The 20698-nt window shown below is 43.2% G+C and overlaps 2 protein-coding genes across 2 annotated transcripts; one reads left to right on the top strand and one right to left on the bottom strand.

Annotated features, from left to right (window-relative positions):
* Window positions 1–71: 71 nt before the first annotated feature.
* On the top strand, window positions 72–10153 carry mntb (MAX network transcriptional repressor b; the record flags this gene model as incomplete). Its single annotated transcript, XM_079235151.1, has 6 exons — window positions 72–144; window positions 2884–3472; window positions 3609–3650; window positions 4008–4119; window positions 8532–8724; window positions 9360–10153. 6 exons carry the CDS (start codon window positions 72–74, stop codon window positions 10151–10153), a joined length of 1803 nt encoding a protein of 600 aa, XP_079091277.1.
* A 3406-nt stretch (window positions 10154–13559) lies between these two features.
* Window positions 13560–19988, bottom strand: LOC306753944 (septin-5-like; the record flags this gene model as incomplete). Its single annotated transcript, XM_079237857.1, has 13 exons — window positions 13560–13631; window positions 13715–13817; window positions 15101–15263; window positions 15461–15557; window positions 15651–15752; window positions 15856–15973; window positions 16133–16267; window positions 16500–16623; window positions 16884–16970; window positions 17384–17480; window positions 18068–18424; window positions 19014–19072; window positions 19940–19988. 13 exons carry the CDS (start codon window positions 19986–19988, stop codon window positions 13560–13562), a joined length of 1563 nt encoding a protein of 520 aa, XP_079093983.1.
* Window positions 19989–20698: the final 710 nt, after the last annotated feature.

Genomic DNA, 20698 nt, shown 5'->3' with positions numbered 1-20698 from the left:
ACCTACCCCCTCGGTTTTTTCCTCCTTCCGTCCCGAGCCACCGGGTAGCCTGTCGTGAGGGTTTTCGCGCAATGAGCATCGACACACTTTTGGAGGCGGCCAGATATCTGGAATGGCAAGCCCAGCAACAACAGATCACACGTGGTGAGTTCAACAGCAGACTGGTGCATCGCGCCGGACCTACGTGACAGTGCGTGCTTCATCCTAAACTGCGTTTGGGGGTGGGGGGGCCGTATCCCGTTACTACCAGCGACCGGGCTTTGCATTTTCAACCGACCCGCCTATGATGAACGAAGGCGTTTGCAGTTTTTGTTCATCGTCCTGGGTTCAAGAAAAAAAGGAGAGACTGAAGTCGGCGAATCCCGAGTCGCTAATTGTTGCACAAATGTGTCTTCCCTTAATGCGGAAACGGGCTAAGTTGTTTTCGGAACTATTTTGCGCGCTATTGATGTGTGTATGTGTGACAGTTTGAACACTAGTGACTCACCGTACGTGTGTGCGCGCGCTTGTGTGCGTGTGAGATGCACCGCAGAGGAGTTCCTGTCATTAACCGAGGTCCATTTATCTGTTGTATCTTTGTTATGAAGTAACTCAGTGAAGGCTGCTTGTGCCGTTTATTGCAGGATAACATGCATTTAGAGGCTCAAATACATTTCCCCCCTACATCGCTTGTGATCGTTTTCAGCACAGGCTCACATATCTCTTACAAATAACCTCTTGCAGATCAATTTGCCCAATTTTTTTTGTCCGTCGAGTCCCGACAGGGCGGTGGCGAGCAGAGGCTGCTCTTTACATAATACCCTGACATTGCTCAGCTATCTTGTGACACGCACCGGGGCGGGCCTTCGCGCGCTCGCTGCCTCCCTTTTTTGTTTATCTGCGTGCGAGCATATAGACTTATTTGTTTGCGCTCCTTATATTTATTTGAAACGATGATGAGTCAACTGAGATACTGATCCGTGACTTGCTAGAAGGAGACCTGGGGGCTGCTTTTTGTGTGTTTCGCCTCTGATGACGTGTCGGACAAATCAACCCCCTTCCCCCAGCATACTTACCCTAACGCGTGGTAGGATCCGCCCACAACAACCACGTGCTCATAGTCCCCCCTCCTCTTCTGGATACACACCTACGTGCACTCACACGCGCTCCTCGGCCCCGCCCTTCCCATTCAGTCTACTGACAGTGGCGGGTCAGAGAGAGAGGGGTAAGAAGGGCGACCTCCCTGCCTCTCAGGGCATAAGCTATAATCTAGAGAAACTATTGGTATAGACCAGTAAATGTCAACTTATCTTGGACATTCTTTTTTTACTTCTGCTACTTGGCTCCTCTGTGGCATGACAGGAGACTAAACTTTTAAACTGTTTTATTTTTTGTCTCAGACCCTGGATAGAATAAATATCTGAAATTCTTTTTTAAGCTCTAGATACTGTGACGATATCCCATGCAGTCCGACTTCAAAGCCAGCACAATGCTTCACAAAGAGGGAGTTGTACGTGTATGACTGTCTTCCACGGCTCAGCAAGAGTTAGAATATATGTGAGCTCATGAATAATTGATGAGTAACATTGTTTCTCTGAGGTAGCATTAATAATACTCAACTAACTGTTGACAAATCCCACAAATTAATACACACAATATGAATTAAAAAGTGCAGTGTCATGTTTTTAAGGTATGTCATCAGACTAAACTGTGCAAGCCGTCTCTGCCGGTGAGGGGGGAATTGCATCATTTTCTAGTTTCCCGTGGAGAAGAAATGAAAGTATGACTTAACCGGCAGTCAGGCATGTTGTCATGTGGTGTGACTTTTCTCTTCATAATGGTGGCGAGGGCTGATCTGTGTGTTAGCATTGTGCAGATTTGAGGAATCCCTGGGATCTTCTGTCTCTAATGTTGCTGTTTCCATGACGACGGAGGGCTTTCCACATTGCTTTGAGTCGCCTGCTGCGGTGTGCAATAAAGACTCACTCATAACATTTACAGTGTGTGTGTGCGCATGTGTGTGCGCATAGCGTGGGAACATTCCCGTCCTACGATGTGACTTTTAGATTGCATTTTTTGGGGGCTTTTTTTGTTTGCGACGATGTGTCATTTATATGTTGTCATGGTGCCAACTCTAGTTGACCCAGGCCAGCAGAGGGGCTCCTTGACAACAGTCCACTGCTGTTGGTCAGATGACCCTGACGTTACCCAGCATGCTCGGAGCCGGAGTGGTCCAATCACGGCGCAGACAGAGGGGGGGGAGGGGGTTCTCTCCCCTCAGGAAACAGATGCAGATGTGATTTCTGCGATTATTTCCCCCTCTCCACGATTCAATTGCCTGATGACATCATTTCTGTGTGTGTGTGTGTGTGTGTGTGTGTGTGTGTGTGAGAGATGGTCATTATACAAACAAAGTGACATTCGCTCTGGCAAAACGATCTGTAGCTCACCAATGAAACGTCTCAGACGACCTGAAGACGATACTGTTACATCATTCGTCTGAACAGGAGTGTGATTTTTTTTCTATTTTCTCTGTGTACCGTTTGTGTGTTCTGCACAATATACTGCCGGAAACCCTTACACTCTGTTGATTGATACATTTAATGATACGTTATTAATGATTTCCAAACTGGATGTTAATAATTCTCTATAATCAGTGTGGATGTTTGTGTGTCTGTGCGTCAGTGTCGTTGCATACTGTCTGTTCGGGTGTGAAAGGCAGATTTAACCAACATGTATAGTCAACCGTGAGTTTATCCTCAACTTGAACTCAGGGCAGGTTGTCCAGTGTTCAATAATCGTCCTCCCGTTTGTCTCCCCTTCCAACCACTCTTACCCTCTGTCCTTCTTTTCCATCTTCTATTGCTCACTAAATTGTACATTTTCTTTCCCCACCTCATACAGAAGAGGAGCAGCGCAAAGAGAAGGAGCTCATCAACAGGGAGTCCGAGTTAAGGCACGTGGAACTTGTGACCGCGTTGTCTCAGCCAATCAGAGCCAATCACGTCACTTGGGGCAATGACACTCACCGCCAACAGCCGCATCACCCTCCTTCCCCCTCTGTCCCACCCCCTCACATCCCCATCGCTGTCATCCCAATGGTCCCAGTTGTCACTGCGACACCCTCTGTCCCACCCCTTCCACTTACAGCGCAGATTGCAGCGGCGGCGACGTTGCTCAATGGCTCGCCACAAGTCAAGAACTCTTCCTCACCTCCACTGCAGCATCAGCAACAGCCGCAACAGCCGCTCTCTCCTCACCTGTTGTGCGCTCACCAGATTAAGGTAGAGACTAGTCCACAGCTGATTGGTGCAAAGCCCAGCCAATCACCGCCGCAGGTTCAGATTCAGTACTCGGCCTCCATCAGCACTAATGGAGCTGGCTCTCTACATGCACTGGTCCCCCATCAACTCCCACCTTCATCTCAACCGCGGCCGAACGGAGTAACGATGGAGGACCTGAGAGCGATGGAGGGGAAGAGGAGACCGGGAGGGTCAGTGTGTGTGTGTGTGTGTGTGTGTGTGCGTGTGCGTGCGTGTGCGTGTGCGTGTGCGCACACGTGTTTTTGTGTTGGTATTAAAGTGTACATGGGTTCATGGTTGTATTGATCATTTGTTTTGTGTTTCCAGAGCGGGGACCAGAGAGGTGCATAATAAACTGGAGAAGAACAGGTTAGTCATAATAAACTTCTCATTGTTGTTGTTGGTGTCAACTCATCAGGAATAAGGGAAGCAGCCCTATTTGTTTTATCTTGACCACCACATTCACACAAAGTTTTGTGTTTATCAAGTTTGTTGTGAAAGAGTTTCATCAGCCCAAAAGTCATGACATTTCCTCATCCCATACAAAACCATGAAATCCCTCTCAAGCATGCAAAATTGGAGTCATGAAGTCTATTTTAATGACCACAACTTGGTTAAAACTCTCAAGCCTTGCTAATTAATGGTGAATATTCTCCAAGACAGTAAGCTAATGACAACCATATCAAAAGTGTGACCCTTTCTCGTTTCTGACTCTTGGCCCTTCAGGCGAGCGCACCTCAAAGAGTGTTTTGAGACGCTGAAGAAGAACGTTCCAAATGTTGATGAGAAGAAAACCTCCAACCTCAGTGTACTCCGCAGCGCTTTGCGTTACATACAGGTAGAGTTTCAATACATTTTCTCAGCTTTCCCAGCATGGAGAGGCTGACAGCCTTCACATACTGGTGCGGTCCGACGCATTATTCTGGGTGCTACTCGCTTCTTGTTTTTCATCCTTTTGCTTTCCTCTTTCTCCGGTCTTGAATTGATCGGTTCAGCTCAAGGTACAGCACGGGCTTTGGTCCACTGCAGTCGATAAACATTGCTTGTTTGTGAACCATTTTGCTCTTTTGTGTTGTCAGTCTCTTGTGACTGATGACACGGCATCCTCCAAATAATGGCGAGTCAGCCCATCAAGTAGTGAATAAATCCTGTGTTTTCTTGAGCCTGTACAATGTAATGAGTATTTTGAATAACACACTTGGAGTTTAACTTTTCCCGAGAACAGTAGTTTGCCTTTTGAAACATTTCATTGAGATTCTTATAAAGTGGAAGTGTTGTTGTGTAACTCCATCTTCGAGTCATGTAGTGTCATGAAGTATGTTTATAGAAGAGGGTCTGGTTGTAAAGAACTAAACAAACTGTAAAGAATAATGGAGTGACATGTTTGTGTGGGGAAATACTTTCATATTGAAGTTGTGTGGAGAAGCAGCATTGCGTTGCTGAGGGTTGGATGGGAACTGTGTAGCCTGAAGAGCTGAGTTTTTTTTGTCAACAAAAGTACAGGAGGGAGGATTTCTGCACTGTGGCAGGAATGAAGCGCAGCCTGGAGCTCGATTCAGTGGTTCCTTTTTAGTGGAGCAGAAGCTTCAGTGGAATATGCAATGGGGAGTCGGTGGAAAGGAGCTAAATCAGGCCACGAGATGGAAGAACTTCAAGCTGCAAGATTGTGGGCCTGCCGCCACGGAGCACAGCAGACATGAGATTATGATGGTTTTGATAAAAGACAGAGCCAAGCGGCTGCTGAGGAAATCCATACAGTGTAGTTCCAGTTTCCATGTGTTCTAAATAAAGTTACAGTTTATAAAGTGACTATTCTCATCAGCCAGAAAAACAAATGCAGACAGGATGGATCGTACTAAACAGTTAATAAACAACTGATTTGAGAACTGATGAATTACTTATTGAGCATAAATGTCAAATATCCAGTGACTTCATCTCCTCAAATGTGAAGATTTGCTGCTCTTCTCTATTTTATATGAATGTAAATTGAGTAACTGCAATTTGAAAATTATCCTTTGGGTTCTAATAATGTATTTAGGCCATATCTCACTATTTTACTCAAGAATCTTCTGATCAATCAAAAATTGCATTAGTGGAATAATTGATAGTACAAATAATCATTGCAGTTTGGGTAGCCACACAGCTACCAGTAGATGCTACACAGTTGCTTCCAGTGTTTCCCTCAGCCCACACTGAGACTGCTTAGTGGGGAAATACACACAATATTTAAAGGAATATTCAATATCAAGATATGGCTGAAATGGTAAAGCCCAATGACTTGTTTCACTCCTTCAACTTCATCACATCTGACGAAACTCTTCACATGTCAAATCTAAACCGAGATGCCTTCTTGGTGTTTTAACCTGCAAACTTTAATAACAACACAATGTGTTGATATGCGCACATAATATGATTCTACTGAAAGTCAAAAACAATACGACTGAATCATTTACCAAAACAGCCTTACACAGCTGCACTAATCCTAAACTGCTTATAGCTGTATATCTAACTATTGCTCTCCACCGTCTTCTCTGATCTATAATCTAATCAGTTTTTATTGTGGCTCGCCCCGTCTTTCCCCACCGTCTCTCTAATTCTCCTCGTGTCACCCCCTCCCTTTTTCACCCCTCCCCCTCCTGGAGCCATGTGAGATCGGAGCACATGGCTAGCCCGAGCCTGGTGACGTCACCGTAGCTCACCCACTCCGATCTGCTCTGCGCCTCTTGACTGCAGAGAGGCTGGCGATAGGTGTCGGGTGCAGCAGCGTTTCCATGGTTATGACACTGGAGTAGGTGCAGATTTGCAACAGCTGTATAAGATTTGCTTTGTCTTTTAACCCCCGGTCGTCTCAACCTTTTCTTCTCTATGTCGCCGTCCTACTCAACCTGTTTCTCCCGGCTGTCTCTTGGTAACCATAGCAACAGGCAGCAGGTGGCCTGTGTGTGTATGTGTGCTCTATTAGTCTTTTGCTGGTTTCCTTTCTCTCCCATTGCAGACTTTTTGTTTGCCTTGTCCTCATAACCACATGTAATAAAACCACGTGTGTGATTGAGACACCTTTCACGCTTAAGTCATTTTCACCTTTTTTTTTCTGAGGGCAGACATCTTGAAAGAGGAAGGATAAAGGAGGTATAGATGAAACGGGGAGGAGGGGTAAAGGAGGGTGTCGAGGGAGCGATGGATGAAGGAGCAGGAAAGGGGGGGGGGTCTGAAGCACCCGACTGGCAACAACCAGTCACATCACTCCTTTTATGTAATTACCTCCCTGCTTCACCCAATTAGATCGCTCCTTGTGTGTGTTTTTTTTTTTTACAAACTGCTGCTCAGGCAGCCAAATCCTCACGGATGAGGTTGCCAAGGAAACTGCTATGGGTGACAGCTGTTTCCTTGGTGATTTGCTGCATGCCTAATGGTGTCTGGGTTTTAAGACCCTGGAGTGATGCTCATGGATGCACATGTGCACATACACAAGCAGTTGTAGTTCCTCTGTTGCCAGCTTGAGCCAGGAAGTAAGTCAGTGTGTGTGTGTGTGTGTGTGTGTGTCATGAACTCATGGAGAGACACTATATTCAGTGTGCAATAGATAGATCAGACATGAAATAACAGACACAAAGCAGCTGAAATAACTTTTCGAAGTCAATGTTACAAAGCCTTGTCACTCGGCTGCAACAAGCTGATGTAAAGAGGGCTGTGAATTCGGATGTGAGCGATGAGGTCATTGCATGGCTGCAGAGAGTGAGCGTCCTGTCGGAGGACGGTGTGTCCCCATGTGCTTACTAGTTATTCCCAGTCATGCATCTCCATCCTTATTTTCTCTTTTGGTTGCACCAGATCATTTAACCGCTCAGCCGGATATTTAATTCCGGTGATGCTAAGACATAACCAGTAAAAGCTTCCCAGCATTTGAATGGTTTCTGTTTCTGGTAACCACCATGCCTTAGAGACCATCGTTTCCCACCTCTCGACGCCCTTCCCTTCCATTTTCCTCCCCTCCCCTCCCTCCCTCATTCCTAGTAATCTGTTAATGACCTTAGCCTGTCATGCTGTTTGGTGCTCATGCATCAGCTGACCCACACAGAAACTAGGTCACAGAGACCGCACGGTGGGACTGGCAGAGCTTCCTTTCTATTTATTTTTCTGTCTTTTTGTTTCTACTGCTGTGTTTGTCTTGCTTGTTTCATTTGTAAATCTACAAACACACATGCAGCTCAGCGCATGACGGTGCTGTGCTCAGAATGAATCCTTCCATTCAGTCGTATGTGACTGTAATGTTCAGACGTAATCTATTTACATTAGAATTGTTGGGATGATGGTAAACTTGAGTTATTGGTGGAAATAAAACACGACAGGGCGGTTACTCCTACTCTGACCCCGTTGACTCGAAAAACAAGCATGATATCCAGGAAATGGGAGGAGCTTAAGTAGATTACGGCAACAAAAGCAGTGTGAACATGCTTGAATTTGCGTGCGTGGCTTCCTTCTGATGTATGAAACTGAGAGAGCATGGGGAACATTTTGTTTCAGGATTGTGCAAACTTGGAGAAATGTGGGCGTGGCCAAGACTCAGCAGACACTTTTTTTTTGGTCTTAATTCCCTTTTCTGTTGCAGTGACAGTTCTGGAAAATGTTTAAAACTGCTTCTAGCTTCACAGCCTGTACAAAAGGTACATTCTAAGAGTAATAATGGCCTGTTTTTTAAAGTATATTTTATTACCCTGTTTCCCTGTTTTATAATCTGCTGCTGTTTTCCGTGTTGATTTGCTGTTGCTGGTGTTAACTATTAGTGCAAACTCGCACTAATCTTCCTACACTCCATCTGTTTCATATTAACACGTGCCCAGTATTTCAGGGGGCTTAATCCCTCTACTTCCCTCAAAGGCTTTTCTTGAAAATATCTGCAAACTACTTAAACAGCTTCAAATGCAACAAATGAACAGAACAAATCATGAGTGAGGACTAATTTATTGGGAAAGAGAAACTCCGAGGTCGACTGTTGCATGACTGTTGTTGTACTGATGAAAATACTGCTGTTGAAATCAATATTATGCAGAACCTGCGTGATGTGAACCATTGTGACGGTTTTATTTTTGCAGATTGGAGCCTCGTCTGAACACAGCCTTGTATTAGAGAGTCGATGCCCTACATGTGCCAACCACGTACCAGTCCCAGTATCTTAAATACACTGTGATTGTCGGTGCTTTTAGGTGTGCTGGTGATCCTAATCTTTTCGGTTTGTATCTCCTCTGTTAGACTTTGAAGCGGAAGGAGAAGGAGTATGAGCACGAGATGGAGCGTTTGGCCAGAGAGAAGATCGCCACGCAGCAACGGCTGGCCGAGTTGAAGAACGAGCTCAGCCAATGCATGGATGTCATCGAGATCGACCGAGTCCTCCGTCAGACAATCCAGCCGGAGGACGACCAGGCCTCCACGTCCACCGCCTCAGGTACGGGGATGAGATGCACTGATCAGTCTCGTATATCACTTGTTCTTTTGAAAGTAAAATGTAGTGCTGCTGTAGTTTACACACACACGCACACACACAGCTGGACAGCGAATATCGTCACAGCCACACTCGCACACATCGTTGGCCACGTAAAGCTTGCAATTTGTAACCTTCAAGTCCAAAATAAGTCGCAGAGGAAGAACCTTAAAAAACAAGATAACTTGTACATTTTAAACTTGGAAAATTTAAGAATATACAATTACATTTCATATTTCCATGAAAGAAAAGTTATAAAATTGTTTGTATATGCTGTCAATTGTAGTTCTTAGAAAGAAAGACAATCCAAATCAGGTCTGACATATAAACAAATCTGAATCGGTCAAGAAGATTTAAATTGGTGCATCTCTTAACTCTCAGACATGCATGCATCCTGAGACTCTACAGAACTAACCACAAGAAGTTTAGTTTTTGTAGAAGGGCAGGCACAGGAGTGTAGGTGGTGGTTAGATGTGCATTGAATTTCCTTAATTAACTAATCCTTTAGCCTTTTGACTGTCTCAGTGGAGCATTCAGGTACACACTCATGGCACTGGGATGGTTTCATGATGACTAACGGTTTCCTCTCTGGTCTCCAGAAGGAGAAGACAACTTTGAGCAGGACATCGACGAGGACGTCCTTGCTTCTCCCAAACCAACACCTCCCATCTTGCAGGCCCAGCCTCTCCTCAACCATCACCTGTCGATCCAGCACGCCAGCCTGCCTCTTTCTGGAGTCCTGAACACGCCCTGCTCCTCTGCTCCCCCTCACGCCATCGCTCCGGCCCCGGGTCCAACCCCGGGTCCGCCCCCGGGTCCGCCCCCTCCACAGCATCCCATTCAGCCCCCGACGTTGCATCTCCAGTCCACCGTGATCGCTCACGCCGCCGTCTCCCACCCTTCAGTCATTCAGGCGGTCAATCACAGCCTGCCAGCAAATCACAAGTATCTAACGCACATTGCCCCGTCGCCCGGCCCCATCTCTTCCATCCATCAGCCGATCGTGGCGGCACCGGCTGCCCATCCGATGGCTGCCCAGCCCATCGGACACATCACCGTCCACCCGGTGGCTCATCTGGGAGGCCCCCTGCCATCCCACCTCCCGACGCTCTACCCCCAGGGCATGTCCGTCTCCCAGCCCACCATGATGGGCCACATCACTCACACCTTCACCCATCACGCCCTGCCGCACGTCCAGGCTAATCCTCAAGCCAACACTAACGGAGCCCAGATGAACACCGCGGCCGTGATCAGCCAGGGGAGCCCGTCGCTAGGGAAACCCACGGCGGTGCTGGCCCCCCACCCTCATCTGGTTGGACAGGCCGCCGTCCTCAACCCTGTCACCATGGTTACAGTCCCAACCTTCCCCGTCGGCACACTCAAACTGGCCTGAAGGTAAAAAGATAATGAAATCAAGGTGGGACTGATGGAAGTCAGTTGAAGGAGAGAAAAGTTCAGGACTTCTGGATGCGTTTCAACACTCCGATCAATAATCAATTGCAGAGAATCTCTGGCGGGCAAAATTGACAAAGAAATACATGAATTGTTTTTTTGGACAACTTGTGATAAATATCTCCAAAGATATTTTGGTCACAGCTCTTAGTTTGTGAACAATAACATGAAAGCAGTCAGTGGGTCAGGCCATTGTTTGTGAAAATAAGACACTCGTCTGCGCTGCAAAGACAGGAACTCTGTTTTACCTTCCTTCCTTCTTATCCTTCCTTTCCTTCCTCCCCGCCTTCCTTTACAACCAGAAGCACTAACATAATAAGCTCAGTTCACACTCAGGCATCAAGGATTTACCTTAACTATTCATCCACTCATTGAGGGAAAATGAGAGAGAGTTGTGTGTCGTTAGACTGTTGCGTGGGAATTAAATTTGTGCCCGTTTTTATACTCGTAATCATGATGTCACGTGGGACAGTTCTGGTGGAATAATGTCACTGATGTGTTTGAGAGCAGGAGGAGGGAGCTCAGTGGGCTCACAGGTGTAAAGTAGATCCCATTACATAGTTGGCTGAATTGAGCGACAGTCTTCTTCACTTTTCATTATTTTTTGTTGCATCCAGTTTTTTTTTTTTTTGGCTTTTGTTTCCGATCTTGCTCCACGAAGTGACTGTTAAGCCATTTCCATTTACCTCCAAACGAAAGTTCATTGCCACTTCACTTGGTACCAAACATCTTGCAAATAGTTTAGCAAAAGGAATGAACAGTGCAATAACAAAACCAGATCTGCAGTTTAAAAAGACAAAGACAAGGAAAACCTCATCGACTTTGGTCCCCTGTGTCCCATTCAATAATAGAGTTTTCATCCACTCCGTCTCTGTTATTAAATACGGAGCAACTCCAGACATGAGGGGCAGGGTTAAAGGGGAAGAATTTGGGCAATGATTGCTTGGTTTGCTCAACATACAGAATCATCTGGTTTTTACTGGAGATATCGGGGGACAACATGACCTTTGCCTGTTGGCTATTGGAGATTCAGACTTAACGATGCAGTCCGTTGAAATATATATTGTTATAGGCCGTTTTGACATGATGCTGAACAAGAATCTACGTTATCCCAAATGCCTAAAATATGTGTGGTGAATTCAATGTCAAAGACCGAAAAAGATTCTGTACAACTGCTCTCAAAACATTCAGTGGCAGGTATTCCAGGGCTCCGCTGGCTTCACCCTCTTCAGTCTAATGCAACAGCGCCCTCTGCTGCCTCATGCAGACCTCATACTGATGATACTCAAAAACAAACTTCCTCCACAGGCTTTTAAAATCTGGGGGAACAATGAGAGACATGTTGAGTTCCCTCTTGTCTTTGAAGAAGAAAACAAATCTTAACTCAAGAACTGAACTGCATTATATTACAGTCACGTGAGAAACTCAAACTGCTGAGAAGATTGTAAGATTGTGAGATGTGGTGGCACCTCCAGAATGGTAGTCTGGACCTTGAGTTAAGATTGTTATTTGTCAAACTAGGTAAGATAGATTTGTCTCATGCGACATTGTGGATATAGCACAAAAAAATGTTAAATAGACTGGAAAAAGTATCGTTTTTAGGCCTACAATTAGTTTACATATTGCAGTTTTGTGGCGAATAATTTGGCAGCAACATGGTCATTTTTTCACAACAAACTATATGAAACACAATGCCAAATCCTCTAAAGGAAATCTGTTTCTATTTCAAAAAGGAAAATGTATTGTGACACCTACTTTTCTTTGTGTGTGTGTGTGTGTGTGTGTGTGTGTGTGTGTGTGTGTGTTCATGTGTTCATACTCACAACGTTCATGGCCTCACAGCCTTCTTGCCAGCCTATACATGTCGCACCATGAAATCTCCCGTCATCGTATGCGTTCGTACTCAATGTCGCGTGGATCTGCCTCTGCTGTTTCTGTATGTTATGTCTGTATATGTGAGCGTATTCAATATGTTTTATATTCTGTACTATAGTTAATCCTACTGTGTGTGTGTGTGTGTGTGTGTGTGTGTGTGTGTGTGTGTGTCAAGCAAGATATTTTTTTACACAAAAGTGATTTATGGTATGAGCCCGTTTGAATGCTATCGTGTGTGCCTATACTCTGTTTTCCTGAACACTGTGACAACTCCGGCAAAACACGAACACATTGAGCGACTGATGAGACAAAGATTTACTGTCATGATTGTTAATTTTTTTTTATTTTATGTTTTTAAGTTTTCCATTTTGTGAGTTGGACTGAGATGTGGAGTGGAAAAAGTAAAAAAACAAAAAAAGTTATTGCTCTTTTCTTGATAACATAATGTCTAATATTCAATTTGACTTTTTTGTAATATTTGTATTTACGTATGAAAGATTTGTGAATTTGTGATGGTATGCATGTTCTGGCATATGAGTGTATGCATCTTAAAATTTTAAATGCTTGTTTCTTTTTGGTTTTGTTTTGCATGTAGATTGCCGTTTAGTTTACTTTTTGTTTAAACGTTTTGTTTTCTGTTTCTTTTTGGGACCATGTACAATACTGTATAACGTGGGCAGGATCTTGGACCTCATGCTACATTGATATTATATATGAATATAAAAACATGTTTTCCCTATGGAGAAAGTTTTAAGTTATATATCGCCTGTACACTTTGGGCTGCCTTTTTAGATCTAACTGTCCACTGTTTAAGATAACAATGATGATAATGGATAAAACATATTAATGATGAAAAATTATGCTGATGAAATAATAAAGATTCTTAATAAATCTTATTACATTTACAACACATCTTGCTCCTGTATTTATTGGTCTTGTGTGAATATATAGACAAACTGCAGTTAGAAAGATTTTTTTTTTCATGATACTTTTTTTTTCTTCAGTAAGATTCAAAATAAAAAATACAGTTGACTCAAGTAATAAACATGAAAAAAATGCTGTTTACAAACTTTAAACCCAACAGTCACATCCTTACTCAAGTTGCAGTCCTGGAACACATTAATAATATTAATGGAATAAAGGTAATTATTGTCTCTGGATGAAAATGTTTGATGATTGTGGTCTTTGGAAATCACAGAGAATCCACGTGTGAGCCAGTGTGGCCTGCTGAAGTCTGGACCACCTCCTGGCTGCAGGTAAGCCAACATGCGCAGGAGTTTGTGTAGCTGCGTCCTTATACTTTCAGAGTTGGATGTAGAGTTCACTTGTTTTTTTTTAGGAGGGGGGGAGGGGCAGTGCTCAACGTTGCTACTTCTGTTCCATCTCTTTTTGATGGTCATTAAATTGTAGACGAGGCCTCCTCTGTGTTCTTGGGTGCTCCTAGTTTGTCGTCTCCTTCTCCTCTTCCTCCATCAGAAACCACCTCTCTGGCTGTGCTGCATGTGCTCCTGGACCCTCTCCAGCACCTCCTGCATCCTCCTCAGCTACAGAGAGGAATACATGAGGTGAGTGGTGATAACGTCTGTAACAGAGTGGATGAATGAGTCAGTTGGAAAGAGAAACATACCTCTTCGTCTTTCTCAAATAGTCTTTCCAAGCTTTGAGAATCAGGGGAAGCCAGCGGCAGAGGAAAATCGGCCTCGCTCTGCTCTCGATGCTTCTCGCGCAAACTAAAACCCAGATTCACACCCACATGCATACAAAGAAGACACAACCTGCGTGAGCATCGAACTCAATCCTCACAGAAAATATCAGTGTGCAGTGCACATGTGCTGCATGGATGTATTGTTCTTTTTAAAGGGCCTATATTGTATTAAAAACATCCTGTAAACAAAACCATCTCCTCCTCTGATTTATAGTGCTATGATTATTAAGGTAGCTAACAGTTGTATTAACGGCTGTATCACAACAACTGACTGTCGAATCAAATAAAGAAAGTTCAAATTTAACTGAATAAATTATAAATAATAGATACTCTAATAATAAATCAATGTTTACAATAAGGGCTGGATTTAAAAATAAAGACAATTATTTAAGAAAGCTTTTGAAAAATGTTTATCTTAAAAGAAAGCACTTTATTTAAAGAAAATGAATATAACTAAATTGTCCTTGCCCTGCAGCTTCGTTCATTCACGTGTTAAGTGATTTCACCCAAAAAAGCCACAATATTATATCCGTCTCATCTTCTAATAAGCGAAATTTGTGAGCAAGGACTTTATCTGTGGTTATTGAAACCACGTGTTTCAGCTTTTTTCGCCTCTCTGTTAACATCATTGTTGAGCAGTGAATTAAAGTGTTAGGGTTCTGATCATATTGGACTCTTATATATTTTCTGTGCCTTTTATTTTGGATGTGAGTGCTCAAAAGATGTGTGCTTTGTCTCTTAGTAGCACATCATATTGCTGCTTTTAATAATCGACACAGTCTCTGAACATATGAAAAAACACTGGTTTTTAACTTCCTGTTTACATTTCTCTTTTTGGAGAACAACATGTGAAACAACTTCTCTGACTCTCGCACTATTCCTCCTTTCGACCGTCTGTTTATATCTCACTGGAGCTGCGACGCTTATTGGAATACACCTATTTGATTGAGTAGCCTCACGTGATGTGATTTACAACTTATGGTTGGTGTGTTTCCTGGACTGCTGAATGAGTGCCGCAGGCTAGAAAAGCTACAGCAGTTAAAATTGAAGCCCTCAGTCAAAATGCAATGGTTTAATTCAATTGAATTGGGGATAGGTCCGGAAACAACGGCTCCTGGTTCAAGACCTGGACTGCGGTCTGCCTATCAGTGATCCCTGTCCTAGAAACACCAATGTAAAAGGTAAGTGTGTGAAATAATCATCAAGACTTATATGAAATATAAATGGTTGCCCACAAATAAGCAACTTCAGAGACAGAATGTTAATGATCAATCAAACGGTGGCCCTCTGCGTCCTGACACCACCCACCTGTGTTTTTTCTCCTGCACCACCATGCGTGTCATATTCTGAATGCACCGGGCTCTATAGTTTTCATAGTGTGTCTCCTCTGTCACATCCTTCAGGTCCTGCATGTGAGTCCTCACCAGCATGTTCCTCAGCAGCAGGAAGTCAGAGTGAGCCGAGTTCTCCACTGACCATGCAACGACAAGGCGATACGAGATCAGACTGTTTTTTCTTTGTTATCAAATAGAACAAAAGTAATGTGAAAAACTGATACAAAAATCAAGTACAACATGTCTAAAGCCACTGTAAAAGCTGACTAAGAGAAATTACAAATATATCTGGAAAACATTTCAAAGAATTCAAAACTGTGTTTGTGTGCATTACCTTCTACCACACCCCAGGGATAGACACGGCCCCTGAACTTGCGACCTTCACTCTCCACCTGAACATTACTCCCAATTACTGCAAATGGGGTGCTCTCCTTCAGAGAGAATCAAAAACAAGAAACTGTTAGTCTAAACGTGGATGAGACGGCACTTTTAAACAATGTGAAATTAAGAGTCATTGGAAGAACCTTGAGTGTCTGGTCCTGTTTTTTAAAGTCTTCATCCTCATCAGAATCACACGCAGGAAACTGGTAGACTTTGATCCCAAACTGCTTAAACTCCTGTCTGATCTAGAGTACATGGACACATTGAAACAATAACAATTGAGAGAAATAGACAGAAATAAAAAATGAAACTCCTCCTCCATTAAGTGTCTGTTTAATGATGTCATACCTTCAGCTTCTTTCTGTGGACCTCTGGTTGTGTCAGGCTGTCAGCTTTAGCCAAAACAGGAACTATGTTCACTTTTTCATGCAAAGCCTTCATACACGCCACATCCAGAGGCCGGAGACTGATGATTCCACACAAAAAAACACATGTATTTTGCATGTTATTGCACACAAGCAGGAACATGCCAAAAAGGTATAGAACAACTTTTAGGTGAGGCTGTAGCAGTACTGTTTTACTAGTTTAGCCTCATGGGCAGAAGTACAACATGTCGTCAGCATACCCGTGGCCAGATGGAGATATGAAGTAGAGGCAGCAGTGAACTCTGTTGTCCTGGATGTTCTTTCTGTTCAACCCGCTCTCATCTCTGAAGTACTGTTCAAACTGCTGGTCTATGTAGTCTTCTATTGGATTCCAGCTGATACAGATGAACAACATCTGTGAGTAAAACAACAATCCTGGCGGATAGCTACTAAGACGTGAGGAGAAAATGAGTATTCAGTGTGCTTGTGATGCATTGGGGCCTGTCTTTGCTATATAACTTTCAACCCTGTCCAAGAGAGCAGCAGTGCCACCAACACAGTGCCACATCTGATGCCTTGAGTTTAAAGGAGGAGAAAAATGCTGCGGGCGCATGTTGATAACCTCACCTTTCTATGTCGTTGACAGCGTCTCCGAACCCCGGTGTGTCTATGATGGTGAGCCTCACTTTGATTCCTTTCTCTTCAATTCTAACGCTGTGTTTTACGATGTCGACTGTTTGATTAATCCGTTCTGCAGAAACATACATGAGTGCAAAGTAACTAAATCTACAGAGGCAACAAGTTAACAGTGTGTGCAAACATGTACAAGAACGCACGCACACCTCAGGGTTCAGAGGAGTAGCGGCATCAACATTTTACACAACAAAAAAGAAAGCTAGCGAAGTCATTTTTTTCTACAGAGATACCATTGATTGCATAGTCCGGTTCCACTTATTTTCCCACAACATAACATGAGCCACACGTAATATAAAATAATATAACTAATCTCACCTTGTGCATTGGGAACCTTCCTATCTTTGTAGAGGTCCGTGAGGAACAAACTATTGATGAGTGTGGATTTACCGAGGCCAGACTCCCCTACAGAGAGAAAGAGACAACTCAGACCTCTAGCATGAGTAAAATATCACATCCAAGTGTGCAATGTCTGTATTCCTCTGAATAATCTACTTCAATAAAGTAAAAAAACAACAACTATCAAACGAGATGACACACTGACTGGATCGTTTTTTGTGGTGGTTGAGAAATGAAGAAATCAGAGCAGGTATGTCTGTAATCTACACTGATGAATGCATATCTGAGCATTGTATCAGTTAATTGACATCGCGCTGATGTTACCAGCTGGATCTTCTCGATGTTTGTAGATGGTGGTATGATTTGTGTTTATAAAAATCCTGTGTGCTACACAATCTCCATTATAGGAGAGATGCTAAAGTCTGTCATGATAACAGTCTGTTAAAGTATCCCATTAGCAGACATATGGAAGGACTCACCTGCCACCAGAAGCGTAAATGTGAAATCTTTCTTCACCGTCTTTCTGTGAACCTGGGTGGGCAACGTGGCAAAACCCACATACTCTTTGTCCTGATCCTGCAGAATGAAAGCACAAGCATAACATGTCATGCATATTGTTTTTAAGTAAGGCTTGTGGGTGTACTCGCTGTACTGTACTGAGTGACTACTAATGCTTTACGTTATAGTCATGTTAACACATTGTAGTCTAGTAACAACCATCACTGTAGCGGCCTGACCAGGACAATATGTCCCTCATGCTGATCTGCATCCTCTAACTGGGGCCAGACCGCCTCAGTCTGGTCTAATACCTGTTAACCACGTCAACATGCAGCTCTGAATTGATCTGAAAGTTAATGTCTGATCTCCGTAACTAACTTTATATTTAGTTGATGTTGATAGTGTACATGTAGCAGCTACAAAAGGGTTTCCAAAGAGTTTAGAAATATACTAGGACTTAAAAATGTGCTCCATGATTCTGAACTCCATAGTGGGAGTTCAACACTGTTAGGAAATGTATAAAACTAGGGCTGTCCTCGATCAAAGAAATGTACTAACACTCACTAATCGATTGGCTGATTTATCAACCATCAGCCATATTTAAAACAGAAATTATGTAACTTCGGGGCTTCTTCTAACACAGGTTCTGGTACACAGAAACACACCTCTGGAGAGTCATAAGGGTCAAAGCGTCCCCAAGAGCTGTGTGGGCGTGATGCGGGGCTGAGTGGACAATCCATAGACACCTGAGAGATGAGCTGCTTCCTCAGCTCCAAGAACTGAAGATCTGCGTTTGATCCCAAGCGACTTGGTCTATGGGGGACTGTCGGAGAGCCAGTAGGATTGCACAGGAAGGCACGGGTCCGAGTGGCTGCTGTCCCAGTTCCCTTTGCCTCATGGTGGACTGGTACCTGGTGGTTTGGTTTCTGGTGCTGGTCACCAGGCTGAGAGATGGGAGGCAGATCCCTCATGGCGTAAGGAAACGGAGCGTCCACCTGGTCCTCAATGGACAGACTGGACAACTGTGACAGGAGGCACATTATGGATTTTTATGTATAATCGAAAGTCTAAAAAATATAGCTAGCTTTTAATCAAAACTAAAAGGGGAGTTATTTATTTTTCCTATTTCCTGCTCTGCTTGGAAAGATGATGGCAGAAATAAGAAAGTAGATTGCTCTAAGTAAAAGACAGAGTGATAAAATGAGCACATAAACCTTAAAGTCTGTAGTTAATCAATCTTTTTCCCCTCAAATGAAATGTAATAATCTTTAATCCACATTAATACATTGATATCACGAACTGACTAAGTGGCTGCTGCTCTCTGAATACAACGTCTTCTGTGGCTACCCTTTCTTCACCAATTAGTCCTGACAAGTGATCCCATTATACCATTACAGAGGCCTTCCTCCATCTGTCCAGGCAGTGTGGGGAGACCAACAACACACCATCTGGAGTTGGAGGATGACACTAGTGTCAAACTGGATATACTGACTAAACTGAAGTAATATAAATAAATAAAAATGTCAAGGTCCATCTTCTAGCTATAACTCCACATCAGTGTGGAGTTATAGCTAGTGGATACAAATATGCATCAGGTGCCATATGACTGACCATGCAGCCCACACCTGCTTTGGTTACCTCACAGGTGATATAGAGAGTGACTCCACTCACTATCATGAGCAGTCAGCACACCCGAGAGTCCACACCTGCTTTAAAAGGAGGCTCACGTTTTCCTATTGAGGCCCAAAGACAGCAGAACAGAACAGACTGCTGGCCTGATCAGGGTTCGTCTGGCATCCCTCTATCTGTCAGCTCTCATTACCCACAAAGCTTTGCAGCAGGCTTAACCCAGCTTCTAATGCTGTGACAGTTGGGGGGTTGGAGATTTAACTCTTAAACACAACACACACACACACACACACACACACACACACACACACACACACACACACACACACACACACACACACACACACACACACACACACACACACACACAAGCTACAAACAATATCATTAAAGACTATTCTACAATCGTGTCCTACCTCCTTTTCTGAGAAAGTTGCATCTTTTTTGAGCAGAGGATAGAATACATAAAAGGGAAAACATTTAATGTTTGTAAAAAAGACAACACAAATGCATAGAGACTTGTATAAGATGGATAATGAGTAGAATGTATGGCTGTTGGCTAGCCTCGTGAAATAAATAAGTAGCTTTGTGACACCCTCCTGCTAGCAATGCACATACTTTAAATATAACACTGAGTGGCTTAGAACAACATTTCCTCCCATAGTTTATATCACACACACACACTTGATGCAAACTTAATAATGCACTATACTTATTACTACACTTGATTAAGGGGTAAAATATGCATATATAATAATAATACAATTAAGTGCCGAAACAACACCTAAACAACTTGGCTCTGGTTGCAGTTGTGATTTTTCGATTAGCTCTGTAATTAAAGTTGCAGAAACTATCGGTTATTACAATAAATCGGTGATGAAACCTAGAAGTGTTACAGACGAAGTTACCTTTCCTGCTGCTGCTGCGGAACCTGACCGGGGAGGACATGTGCTCCATAATGCGGATGGCTTCTCCACCTGTACCCAGATCAGAGGAAGGAAATTGGGATTGATGCCAAAAGACCAAACCATAGAACAACTAACACAAAGTGATGAGGCCTCCGGTGCGCGCGGGCTCATGCACAGACTGATCTCCGGGTGCAGTCCGCTCTGACGTTGTTTATTAAGTACGAGACCGAGCAGGGACTCAGTTGACCGCAGTCACTGACAGCTCGGTGATAAGACTCAACAACAACAGCAGCAGCTAGCTACTACTACTGACAATAGTCAATAATAATAATAATATCTACAATATAATGTACAACAAAAACAGCTAGCTACTACTTGTGACAATAGTCTTCATATGAATAATAATATGTACAATATGTACAACAGCAGATAGCTATTACTGACAATAGTCTTAATAATAATAACACTAATATGTACAATATAATGTACAACAACAGCAGCTAGCTAACGCTACTACTACTGACAATAGTCATATTAATAATAACAATATGTACAATATAATAAATGTACAACAGCAGCAGCTAGCTACTACTACTGACAATAGTAGTAATAATAATAATAATAATAATAATAATAACAATAATATGTACCACAGCAACAGCGAGCTACTACTACTGACAATAATAATAATGGCAATAATAAAAATAACAGTAATACATATACAACAATACTAATACCAATAACTGATATTACTGCACT

Source organism: Taurulus bubalis (genome assembly GCF_910589615.1).
Source record: "Taurulus bubalis genome assembly, chromosome: 2".
NCBI classification, from domain to species: Eukaryota; Metazoa; Chordata; class Actinopteri; order Perciformes; family Cottidae; genus Taurulus; species Taurulus bubalis.
The sequence above is the reverse complement of the archived record's forward strand: the minus strand, read 5'-3'. Positions and strand labels throughout refer to the sequence as shown.